At 44.4% G+C, this 12,388-nt stretch overlaps 1 protein-coding gene and 1 pseudogene across 2 annotated transcripts in view; both read left to right on the forward strand.

The window, feature by feature from the left end:
• Positions 1-4,257, forward strand: part of CCR8 (C-C motif chemokine receptor 8) — a 189,511-nt gene extending 185,254 nt beyond the window's left edge. For both annotated transcript variants that reach the window (XM_058288362.1, XM_058288363.2), the window contains one exon: positions 338-4,257. In XM_058288362.1, coding sequence (XP_058144345.1) covers positions 338-1,406 — 1,069 coding nt within the window. In that variant the 3' untranslated portion in view covers positions 1,407-4,257. The remainder of the gene's footprint in view (positions 1-337) is intronic.
• LOC101440420 (zinc finger RNA-binding protein-like) lies at positions 4,116-8,018 on the forward strand (annotated as a pseudogene).
• The last annotated feature ends 4,370 nt before the right edge of the window (positions 8,019-12,388 follow it).

A 12,388-nucleotide genomic window follows, 5' to 3' on the forward strand; every position in this document is an offset into this window, starting at 1 on the left:
AATTAAAAGGGAACACAAAACTATACTAAATATTGTTTATGGATACATGTAAATATGTAAGAGTATAGGGGGAAACTAGAATTATACATACCAAGTTAATGTTAGTAGTTGCCTCTGGGGGCTGGGGGGTAAGTTGTACAGTTAGGGGGAACTACAGCTTTACCTTTTTGCATCAAAAAGAAAAGGAAAAAAAGAAAATTTGATTTGCACGTAATTCTGCCAGGTGATACCATCAGTGTTTGCATTCTTCGTAGCTCTTGGCTTCCCCCTCCCCGTCCCTCCACTTCTTGCTAATAAAGGTGTTTGAGGACCGGCTCGCTGACGCGCTCTCTCACAGGTCTGCTGTCTCGATGGATCCCACGCTGGAGCCCAACACGACAGCGGACTTCTCCTACCCGACAGGCGACTTCTACTACCCGGGGACCGAGTGGAGCCCCTGCGATGGGGAGCTCCCGCAGCGAGGCAGCGGCCGGCCCCTCGCCGTCCTCTACTGCGTCCTGTTCGTCTTCGGCCTCCTGGGAAACAGCCTGGTCATCCTGGTCCTGGTCGCCTGCAGGAAGCTGACGAGCCCCACGGACGTGTACCTCCTGAACCTGGCGCTGTCCGACCTGCTGTTCGTCCTCTCCTTCCCCTTTCAGACCCACTACCGCCTGGACCAGTGGGTGTTCGGGACGGCCATGTGCAAGGTGGTGTCGGGCCTGTACTACGTCGGCTTTTTCAGCAGCATGTTCTTCATCACCGTCCTGAGCGTGGACCGCTACCTGGCCGTCGTGCACGCGGTGTACGCCATGAAGGTGAGGACGGCCCGCAGGGGCGCGGCCCTGAGCCTGGCCGTGTGGCTGGCCGCCGTCGCGGCCACCAGCCCCCTGCTGGTGTTCTACCAGGTGGCGTCGGAAGACGGCGTCCTGCAGTGCTACTCCTTCTACGACCACCAGACCGTGAGGTGGAAGATCTTCACCCACTTGGAGATGAACATCTTGGGGCTGCTGCTCCCCTTCTCCATCCTTCTCTTCTGCTACGTCGGGGTCCTGCTGCAGCTGAAGAGGTGCCACAACCGCAGCAAGGCCAGGGCGGTCAGGCTGGTGCTGGCCGTGGTCGTCGCCTCCCTGCTCTGCTGGCTGCCCTTCAACGGGGTGCTCTTCCTCACCTCCCTGCACAGCATGCACGTCTTGGACGGCTGCGCCACCAGCCAGCGGCTGGTCTCCGCCACCCACGTCACGGAGACCATCTCCTTCACCCACTGCTGCGTGAACCCCGTTATCTACGCGTTCATGGGCGAGAAGTTCAAGAAGCACCTCTTGGAGGTCTTCCAGAAAACCTGCAGCTACATCTGCAAGGGGAGACGGGGCCCCGGGGAGGTCCGGGATGTGTCGTCCCGCTCCTCCAGCGTGGACTACGTCCTGTGAGCGGGCCCGGTGGGCCGCGGGCTCCGTGGCCTCCTCCCGTGGGATCCTGAGCTCCACGAGGAGAAGCTCTGAGGACCTGGGCTGTGGATGCACACAGCGCGACCGCTCACTGCTGGTGCTTTGGAAAATAGTTAGAACAAGCTAAATTTATGAATGTCATGAGACTAGAACTCTAAGCCAACAAGAGAGGAGAGGAAAAGCAAGATACAAAATACTGTGTAACGAATTCCTACTACTGTCAAGTTAATCTTCTCTGAAAATATCCTATTTTGGATACCTTTTATGTGGCGAGAATTGGGGAGAGTAGTGGCAATGGTAGGTACTATAAACAAGGTAAATATTGTTTACCTTGGCAATATTTTCTAAAAGGGTTGGACCAAAAATTACAACTGCCTAATAACTCTAGTTAACAGGGTTTAGAAGCTTAGTTCTACGGCTTTGCGTGTATGGATTCATTTATTCCTCATAATAGCCCTATGAGTTGGTACCAGTACACTTGAAGAAACACGCAATGATGGGGGAGGTTGTTGGTGTGGGAGGAGTGGGGTGGGGGCTGGGGGGTATACAGGAACCTCTTATGTTTTTTAATGTACCTTTTTTTTGTGAAGTATATATCTTCAAAAAAATACAATTTACAAAAACGATGGGGTGGGGAGTGGGGAGTGGGTTATACGGGAACCTCTTATTTTTTTTGTTTTTCTATGTGTTTTAATGTAACATTCCTTGTGATCTCTTAACTTTAATTAAAAAAAAAAAAGAAAGAAACTGAGGCACAGAGAAGTTCAGCTGCTTGCCCAAGGTTACATTGTAAGTAGCAGAACTGGGCGGTGAGCGCCTTGTGCTTGCAGAACTTGTGCATTGCGCCGCTGTGCTGCACTGCTTCTCTGCTGAGGGTGGGTTGGGAAAATATTATAATTTTGTTTTAACCTTCTTAAAACACTGCTACGGGAAACTTAAGAGGAAAATGCCCGTGCTCCCAACACCTGTAAAAAATACTGCTTTCCCTTTATTTCTGAGCTAATTTCATGCAGCAACAGGTATTAAAATCAAAAAGCACCTTGGGAGCAGACGTGGCTCAAGCAGTTGAGCGCCCGCCTCCCACACGGGAGGTCAGGGTTGGTTCCCAGTGCCTCCTGGAAACAGACAAACAACAAACAACAAGCAAAATAAAGGAAAAAACAACTCAGGGAAGCCAATGTGGCTCAGTGGTTGAGCACTGGCTTCCCACACATGAGGTCCCGGGTTCAATCCCTGACCCCACTGCATCAAGAAAAAAAAGAATTTAAAAAAAGCCCCCTCTACCAGAGGCAGTGGGACTGGGTAGTTTCTGACTTGCTGTGACCTTGGGACAGTCACTGCCTCACCTGCCTGGGGGATGGATAAAAATCACCGTGGACGCCTTCCACCTTCTGAGTTCCACGATTCTATCAAGGCTACTGCTCTTAGAGACAAATCCGTCGAAGGCGCACGCCGCGGTGGTGTCCTCGTCCCCAGCCAGTTCAGAAAGCTGTCAGGTTCAGGCCGGAGAGGGAAGGAGAGCAGCGAGATGACATCTCCCCTCTGCCATCGGAAACCGCTCCACCGTAGACACAGCTGTTTGGGTGGAAGGCCCCGCACCCGCGGTCTGTTGGCCTCTGCGGCGGCCTAAGGGACATCCCGCTCAGGGACATCAACTACGCAGGCTGGGCACTGGCCAGGTAGGGTGGTCTCCCTTGGGGAACGTGTCCTCGAGTTAGAAAGCGAGAGCCCGGAAGCAGTGGTCGGAGAACGTGGAAGACGCTGCTGACACCCAGTGGGCCTCCTTGGGCCCCTGCAGTGAATTCTGAGAAGGAACTACCGTTTTGACGCTTACCACCACAGAGCTGTTTTTCCCATTTCTGACACACATAAACGGAATCGGGCAGCGTGTAATCCTCCCCGTCTGACTTCTTCCAGTGCTCATTCTTTTCATTCATCATGTCTATGAGACTCATCCACATTATCCCTTGTACAAGCAGTTTGTTCATTTTTAGTACTGTGTAGTATTCCACCGTAAGAATACATAAACAAAATTTTTGGTCTCTTTTACTATTGATCATTTGGGTTGTTTCCCATTTTGAGGTATTGTAAATAGAACTTCTGTAAATATTTTTGAATATCTCTTGGCAGACAAAAGCAGTCATTTCTTTTGGAGATAATATCTTGGGATGGAATTACTGGATCATAACATTTAAATAGGCTGAGATTTATTACATATTGCCACACTGTTTTCCAAAATGGATGTGCCGATTTATGCTCTGATCAACAATGTTGAGAATTCTGACTGCTCCAAATCTTTGTGAATACTTGGTATTATTAGTCTTTTAAATTTTAGTCATTCTGGTAGGAATGTACTGCTATCTCACTGTTGTTTTTAATGATCAATTACTTGATGAATAATGATATTGAGTACCTTTTCAAATTTTTATTGGTCATGTAAATATTCTCTTTGGGGAAGTGCCTGTTTAAATGTTTTTGCATATTTTTATTATATCTTCATTTTCTTATTTTTTTTAGGAATTTAAAAATATATCCTTGATATGTGCCCTTTTTCAAATATATGCAGTATTGTAAATATCTTTTCCCAGTTTTGTGGATTTTCTTTTCACTTTATTGATAGTGTTTTTTGACAAATGAAAGTTTTAACTTTATTAAGGTATAATTTGTCAGTCTTCTCTTCTAAGGATAACGATGTTTGTGTACTGTGAAAACAATCCTGCGAACCCCAAGGTCATGAAGATATTCACGTACGATTTGCTCTCTATGCTTGTTCATTTTACTTCTCACATTTAAATCTGTGATTCAGTTAAAATAAAATTTCTGCCTGGTAAAAGTAATGGTCAAAGTTATTTTTTACCATAGAAATGTTCAACTGAAAATTCCCTTTCCTCACTGAATTCTTGAGGCAACTTTGTAATGAATCAGATGAGTCTATTTCTAGCCTCTCCATTCCATTCCATTCATCCATTTGTCTGTACTCGGACCAAGATCCCCTGACTTGCTTTCTGTAGCTCTGCATATGTCCTCATATCTGTAAATGGTAACCTCTCCAAATTCATTCTTCTACAAGATTGTCTTGGCCATTCTATATCCTTTGAATTTCTGTATAAATTTTAGAATCAGTTTGTCAATTTTTACAAAAAAAAAAAAAAAACAACCTGCTGGTTTCTCCCCATAAGATTACAATGAACATATAAATCAGTTTAGGGAGAACTGACATAGTAAGAATATTGAGTTTTCAAGGCCACAAAAACGATGTTTCCGCATTTGTTTTCTTTCATTTTAGACGTGTTTTGTGTATTTCAGTGTAGTGGTGTTGTATATCTTTTGTTGTATTTATCCATATGTATTTGATGTTTCTTTATGCTATCAAAAACGGTATTTTTAAAAATATTCCAAGAGGAGGGAGGCAGCGGTGAGAGTTCAGGGCTCCGCGGTGGCGGCCCAAGCCTGATTTCCACGTGCTCTGTGGTTCCTACACCCCAGCCCAGCTGGCTGGGACGACGCCAAACGGTGCCTGGCAACTCCCTGGATTCGCTCACAGTAGGCAGCAGTGGCCAGCAGCCAGCTTCGGGTGCAGCCGCCCTCACCGACTGCAGCTGCAGCTACACTGCCCGCCAGGCTCCACGGCTGCTCACCCAGGGGCCGGTGTGGAGGCCACCCCACTGCCCACACGGCTCCTGGCCGTGATACTCCAGGGACAAGAAGCACCCACCCCGCCCCGCGGCCACACACAGGACCCCACTCACCCGTGGGAACCGCGCTCCCGCTGCGCCAACGGGTCAGCAGCCCTGGGGACCTGCCAGTGGGCAGCTCCATGTGCCCAAGCCAGCAGCCGGACAAGTGCCCGCCGTCAAGCCAGCCACACCACGTCCAGCTGCCGCGACTTCTCCCATTTATCCTGTGTCCTCCGCCGTAAGCCAGTAGCAGCTGCAGCCACGGTGACGCCGCGCCGTGCTCAGAGTGGTACTCGCAGCTCCATGGCAGAGACCCGCCTGTGCGTCGTGTTGAGTGGGAAGGGCAGGACTTCAGCGGTCCCACCAGCAGCGGGGGCAGCAGAGCCTGGAGAGGGACCACTCGTATTGGAGAAGCACCTTCCCAAAATAAACCAAAACCACCTCCCAACCACCCTAGATTCATCACCATTGTGGTGTTTGTAAGACCAGCTGTGCGGGCCACAGACTTATAAAGAACATTTAGAAGGACAGAAACATAAAAAAGAGGACGCTGCACTGGAAGCTTCACAAAATTCCAGCAGCAGCAGCTCTACTCATGGGCTGCAAAGTGAACTCTGCTGTGAGCTCTGGGAGGTCTCGTACAGAGCAGACGCAAGTGTCACCCACATTCGTGGTGTAAGCATCAGAAAGTGGTTAAAGTACACACAAAACTTGGTAAGTCCCTTCCTTCAACAGCCAAGCACCAACTGCCTTGACTTCAAGTACTGCAGCAAACAATTGCTCTGTGAACACTTGGCCGCCTTCAGCTACTTCAGTGAAAGGTCTGACAGCAACGGCACCTCATCTCTTAATATCACACCCAACACTAAAGTATCAACAGTGCTGCCAAGAAAACATCTACACCCAGGTAAACTTTGAGGGTGGTAATAAACTGCAGCCAACCAGAAATAAAGCAGAAGACTTAAAGGGAAGCAAATGTGTTAAAAGTCCTCCTGCCACTTGTGCTGCGTGGATTCCTTCCAGAAGTAAAAGCAGACAGCGAATCAGAACCAAGCGCGCCTGCCTCTCCTGCTGCTTTGCTGTGCAGTCCGTGGCCGTGAGCATGGAGAGGAGGAAACGATGAAGGAAAATGCTTCAGTTCTATTGTGTATGATGTGAGTGCAGCTTTAATGATCCCAAGGCTAAGGGGATGCATTTAAAAGGGCGAGGATACAGGCTTCAATAAAAAACAAAAAGTAAATCCAGATTTGCAAGTAGAAGTAGAGTCCAGTATTTGAGCAAGAAAGATTCAAGAAGAGAAAATGAGGAAGCAAATGCCAGAGGAGGACTATTGGAGCAGAGGAGGAGCTCTGGAGAATGGAAATGAGTTAGGAGAAGGCTCATCTGAACATGAAAAGAGCACACAGGACAGAAGAAAGAGGGAGGTAAGGCAGAGCTTTGAAAGGAGTTTTGCAAGTGGGAATATTGGCAGTTTGAGATTATTTATGAATTCCAAAAAGAGAGATTATAGTTGTAAACTGACCTGTTCCTCTGGGAATGATCTCCTTTGATTGTATTAGATTCAGCTGAGATGTCTTTGATTAAATTATGTTAAGATTAGGGCTTTGATTCAACCATGTCAGTAGGGTGTAACTCAGGTTAAGTCTCTGCCCCCTTGGTGGGCTGTATAAATGGACATTCATTCAAGAAGACACACAGAAGAAGATACATGAGAAAAGAGAGAGAGCCCCATAGACATGGAAGAAGACACAGAAGAGGAGAGAACTTGGTCATTTCAGTCCTGCCATGTGACAGAAAGGAGAAGGCTCCAACAGCTAACGCCCCGGGAGAGCAGAGCCATTCACCTGAGAGTTTGCAGCTGAAGACCAGAGCCCTGAGCATCTGAGAAGGTCAGGGAAGACACAAGCCCTCCAGCCCACAGCTGAGATGGGAAGAAGCTGGGACCAAGTAGCCTAAGAGGAAGAGGAGGCTGAACCCTTGCAGAGATCGGCAACCATCGTGCTTCAACACATGGGAACAGACTTTGGTGAGAAAATGCTTCTTATGGTACCTTGAGTTGAACTCTTTAGGGCTTGTAACTGTAAGCTTTTATCCCAAATAAATATCCTTTATAAAAGCCAACAGATTTCTGGTACTTTGCCTCAGCACCTCTTTCGCTGACTATCACCGATTGCTTCTCTGAGGAGACAGAAATGTCAACCTTGTCGTGCACCGAGGAACCTTCAAAGATATTCTTAAGTGATATTGCAGAAATCCCACAAAAACATCTGGCTCTGATAACTCCTGAGAACTTAAAAATACATATGTATCTGGGGCTGCAATGATTTTGAATTCACGTGTGTGACCCAAAATACAAGTCACTATCACCCTGACGTCTCCAGCTATTCATGAAGAGAACACGAGGGAAGGAGAAGCAGCCTCGGGTGTGGTGGATGGCCCACCGGGTGTCTTGGGCAGGCAAAAATGCCTTGATGCTGTGGCTGCTCCAGGCCGAGTGGCTCTGGGCTGGGGCTAACGGGCTATCACACGCGTCGCCCAGGACCACTGCCGGCGAGTTCACAAGCTGGGCTGTGGAGCTGTTAGTGGAGAAGCCTTCAGTGGTGCTTCTAGTGAGTTCTTGTGTGCATTTTTTCGGGCATTGTTCCTAAAGGTAGTCCAGGATTTCTGGGTCCTTCTGCAGAGGACCCCTTTGACACCTTGGCCACAGTGACCCACCAGCTGCATGAGGACGTGCGCAGCTCTTTATGTGGAGACTTGTTGCATTCTGTCAGACACACGGAGCTCCAGGTTTGGATCCATCCCCCCCTGATGAGCCGACATTCCAGCATCCACAACAGGAAACAGAAGGGACAGCGAAGGAGTTGATGGATTTGAAGGGAGGGGAAGAAAAATGAAAAAAGATACAGTAACTTTTTAAAAGTTTGTGTGAATCTTCAGTGTTTAAAAAAAATAGGTGCCCATTGGTTGGTTGCTTTTTCATACATAAAATGTCTATTTTGAAAAATTTATCAAGAATTTAAAGAATCTGATGGAAGAACCAAGTTTTTCTATGACATTAAAAACTTAACTGGACTTCCAGGAAGATGGCGGACTAGGAAGATACAGGACTCTCTTCTCCTCCAGAAAAATAGCTAGAGGACTGGCTGAAACAGCCTGGAAAAAGCTCTTCCAGGGCTTAGGACACCAGCCAAAGGCTGGACAAGGCCCAGAGAAGAGAGGGAAAAAGGAGGGAAATCGCGAAGACAGGGCTGTGAGTCGAACCCCGTGGCTGCTGCTGCCTGCACCCTCCCCACATAAAGACACTGTAGAATTCTCAGGCCTCTGGCCTGTGGCTACAGACAGCGGGGGCTCCAGGGATCCACCACCCCAGGAAAGGGGAGAGGGAGGGACACAGCCTGAGGCTGATGCAGCTTCTGACACACAGTCTGGTCTGCTGTGTCCCAGGAGCCCTTCCGGGCTAAGTGCGGCTGCACCATTGTTTGCCTTGGGAGCCAGGAAGGGACTAAAGAAAAAAGACCCTCCCAATCTCCTCCTCTACTAACTAGGACTGATTGTTGAGGACACAGAGGGGAGTGGAAATACTTCCTAGCCAGGGAAAAGGAGGGGGCTGCCAGAGAAGGCTGGAGAGTTGTCTCTGAGAAAGTCTGAATGACAAGGCTCCTAGTATCCAGGCAGGAAGCTCTATCACGTTGATCTGGTCTGTGCTGCAACAAATACACTCCAACCAGGCATTGAACTGAGAGCTGCCAAAGAGCACCATCTGCTGGCAGACCAAGGAAGTGTGTGCAAAAAAATTTTAAAAATAAGTAGGAGAGGCTTTTTCCTGCCTCTATACCTCCCTGCCAAAGGCTCTAGGAAGTGAGTCTACACCAATTACTGGGTTCAGTGCCCAGTTTTGAGCAATCAGCTGGGACAACCCTAACAATCCAGGTCAAGCCAAGAATCAAAGAGCAGTGGTAACACGCAGACTGCCACTACTAAATCCCTACGAAAGAGAAAGAAATTGAGCATCTGAGTAAGTTACATCCTAATCAGATACCTAGATATCAGCAAAAAATTATGAACCATACTAAGAAAACGGAAGACATGGCCTAAGAAAAGTAATATAGCAAAGCTGCAGAAGAGATGCTGAATTTGGGAGAACTAATCAGTGAGATCCACACAAATTTCCAAAATCAAATTGATGAGTTGAAGGACAATATAATTAAAGAAATAAGTGACATCAAGAAGACATTGAGCAAGTGCAAAGAGGAATTTGAAATCCTGAATAGAAAAGTAACAGAGCTCATGGGAATGAAAGACACAATAAGTGAGATAAAAAAAAAAAAAACCAAAACACTCGAAGCATACAACAGCAGACTTGGAGTGATAGAAGAAAGAATAAGTGACACTGAAGACAGAACAGCTAAAATTGAAGACAGAAAGAACAGAGAGGAAAAAATGGGGGAAAAAAATTGAGAAGGGCCTCAGAGAGTTGAATGACAACACAAAATACAACAACATACATGTAATGGGAGCTCCAGAAGGAGAAAAGAAAGGAAAAGGGACAGAAAGAGTATCTGAGGAAATAATAGCTGAAAATTTCCCAGCTATCATGAGAGAAATGAACTTACATGTCCAAGAAATGCACAATACCCCAATCAGAATAAATCCAAATAGACCTACTCCAAGACACATACTGCTCAGAATGTCAAATGTCAAAGATAAAGACAAAATTCTCAGAGCAGCAAGGGAGAAGCAAACCATCATGTACAAGGGAAATCCAGTAAGACTTAGTGCAGATTTCTCTTCAGAAACCATGGATGCAAGAAGGCAGGGGTATGATACAATTAGGATTCTGAAAGAGAAAAACTACCAGCCAAGATTTCTTTATCCGGCAAAATTGTCCTTCAAGTATGAAGGTGAGTATAAAATATTCACAAACAAAAATTAAGAGAGTTGGCAAAAAAGAATCCATCTTTGCAGGAAATATTAAAGGAAGCCTTAGAACCTGAAAGAAGAAGACAGGAGAGACAGGCTTGGAGAGTATAGAAGAAAGAATAGCAGAAAGGATAACCAAAAGAATAAAAAAAACAGACAAAAATATGATATGACATATGAAAACAAAAGAATAAAATGGTGGAAGTAAATAGTGTATTTACAGTAATATCATTGAACATGAAAGATATAGGCTGACACGATGGATAAAAAACTATGAGCCATCCATATGCTGCTTACAAGAAACTCACTTTAGACCCAGGGATACAAAAAGGCTGAAAGTGAAAGTTTGGAAAAAGATACTCCAAATGAATAGTAACCAAAAAAGAGCAGGGGTAGCTATACTAAAATAAGACAAAAGAAACTTTAAATTAAAAAAAAAAAAGTTATAAGAGATACAGAAAGCCATTATCTATTAATAAAAGAGACAATCCAAAGAAGATATAACAGTCATAAATATGTATGCATCACAAAATAAATGAGACAAACTCTGGCAAATCTGAAGGGAAAAATAGACATCTCTACAATAACCAGTGGAGACTTTAACACCCTACTCACATCATTAGATAGAACAACTAGACAGAAGATCAACAAGGAAAGAGAGAACTTGGACAATACAATAAACAAGTTAGACCTAACAGACATATTCAGAACACTGCACCTAAACTCAGTGGGATATACATTCTTCCTAAGTGCCCATGAATCTTTTTCGAGGATAGACCACATGTTAGGGCACAATGAAGTTCTCAATAAATACAAAAAGATTGAAATTATACAAAGCATCTTCTCTTACAATGGAATAAAATTGGAAATCAATAATAGACAGGAAAAAAGTAAATTTGCAAATGTGTGGCGGCTGAACAACACACTCCTAAATAATCAGTGGATCAAAGAAGAAATTGCAAGTGAAATAAGTACACATATTGAGAAATGAAAATGAGAACACAACTTATTAAGACATATGGGATACAGTGAAAGCAGTCTTGGAAGGGAAATTTATAGCCCTAAGTGCCTATATTAAAAAAGAAGAAAGAGTTAAACTGAACAACTAGAGAAACTAGAAAAAGAATAGCAAGCCCATCCCAAAGCAAGCAGAAGGAAATAAATGAAATTGAGAACAAAAAACAAGAGAAAATCAACAAAACCAAAAGCTGATTCTTTGAGAAGATCAATAAAATTGACAAGCTCCTAGCTAGACTAACAAAGAAAAAAGGAGAGAAGATGCAAATAAATACAATCAGAAATAAAATGGGGGAATTTACAATGGACCCACAGAAATAAAAAGAATTATAAGAGAATATTATGAGAAACTGTATGCCAACAAATTAGACCCCCTCGATGAAATAGACAAATTTCTAGAAATGCACAATCTCTGCTGACACTACAAAAAATACAAAAACTTAACAAACCAAAAATTAACATTTAAAGAGACTGATTCCATCATCAAAAATCTCCCCACACAAAAAAAGTCCAGGACTGGATGGCTTCACAAGTAAATTCTACCAAGCATTTCAAAAGGAATTAACACCAATCCTGTTTAAACTCTGCCAAAAAATTGAAGAGGAGGGAAAATTACCCAACATATTTTATGAAGCCAACATCATCCTAATATCAAGGCTAGATAAAGATACTACAGGAAAAGAAGATGACAGACCAATTTCTCTAATGAACATAGATGCAAAAATTCTCAACAAAATACTTGCAAATCAAATCAAATGGCATTATCAAAAGATTTATACATCATGATCAAGTGGGATTTATTCCTGGTATGCAAGGCTGATTCAACATAAGAAAATCAATAAACGTAATACATCACATTAATGAAGTGAAGGAGTAAAACCACATGATAGTCAATGCAGAAATGGCATTTGACAAAATCCAGCATCCATTTTTTATAAAAACACTTTAAAAGATAGGAATAGAAAGAAAATTCTTTAATATGGTAACAGGCATATATGAAAAACCCACAACCAACATCATACTCCATGGGGAAAGCTTGAAAGCTTTCTCTCTAAGATCTGGAATGAGACAAGGATGCCCACTTGTCTAGTTAAGGCAATTAGACAAGAAAAAAAATTAAAGGCATCCAAAATAGGGAAAGAGGAAGTAAAACTCTCAGTTTTTGGATAACATGATCCTCTAATTAGAAAATTCTGAAGTATCCACAACAAAGTTACTTGAGCTAATATATGAGTTCAGCAAAGTGGCAGGATACAAGATCAACACGCAAAAATCAGTAATGTTTCTGTACACTACTACTGAACAATCTGAGGGGGAAATCAGGAGAAAAAAAATCCATTTTCAGTAGCA

The sequence above is a fragment of the Dasypus novemcinctus genome, chromosome 26, assembly GCF_030445035.2.
Source record: "Dasypus novemcinctus isolate mDasNov1 chromosome 26, mDasNov1.1.hap2, whole genome shotgun sequence".
Classification (NCBI taxonomy): domain Eukaryota; kingdom Metazoa; phylum Chordata; class Mammalia; order Cingulata; family Dasypodidae; genus Dasypus; species Dasypus novemcinctus.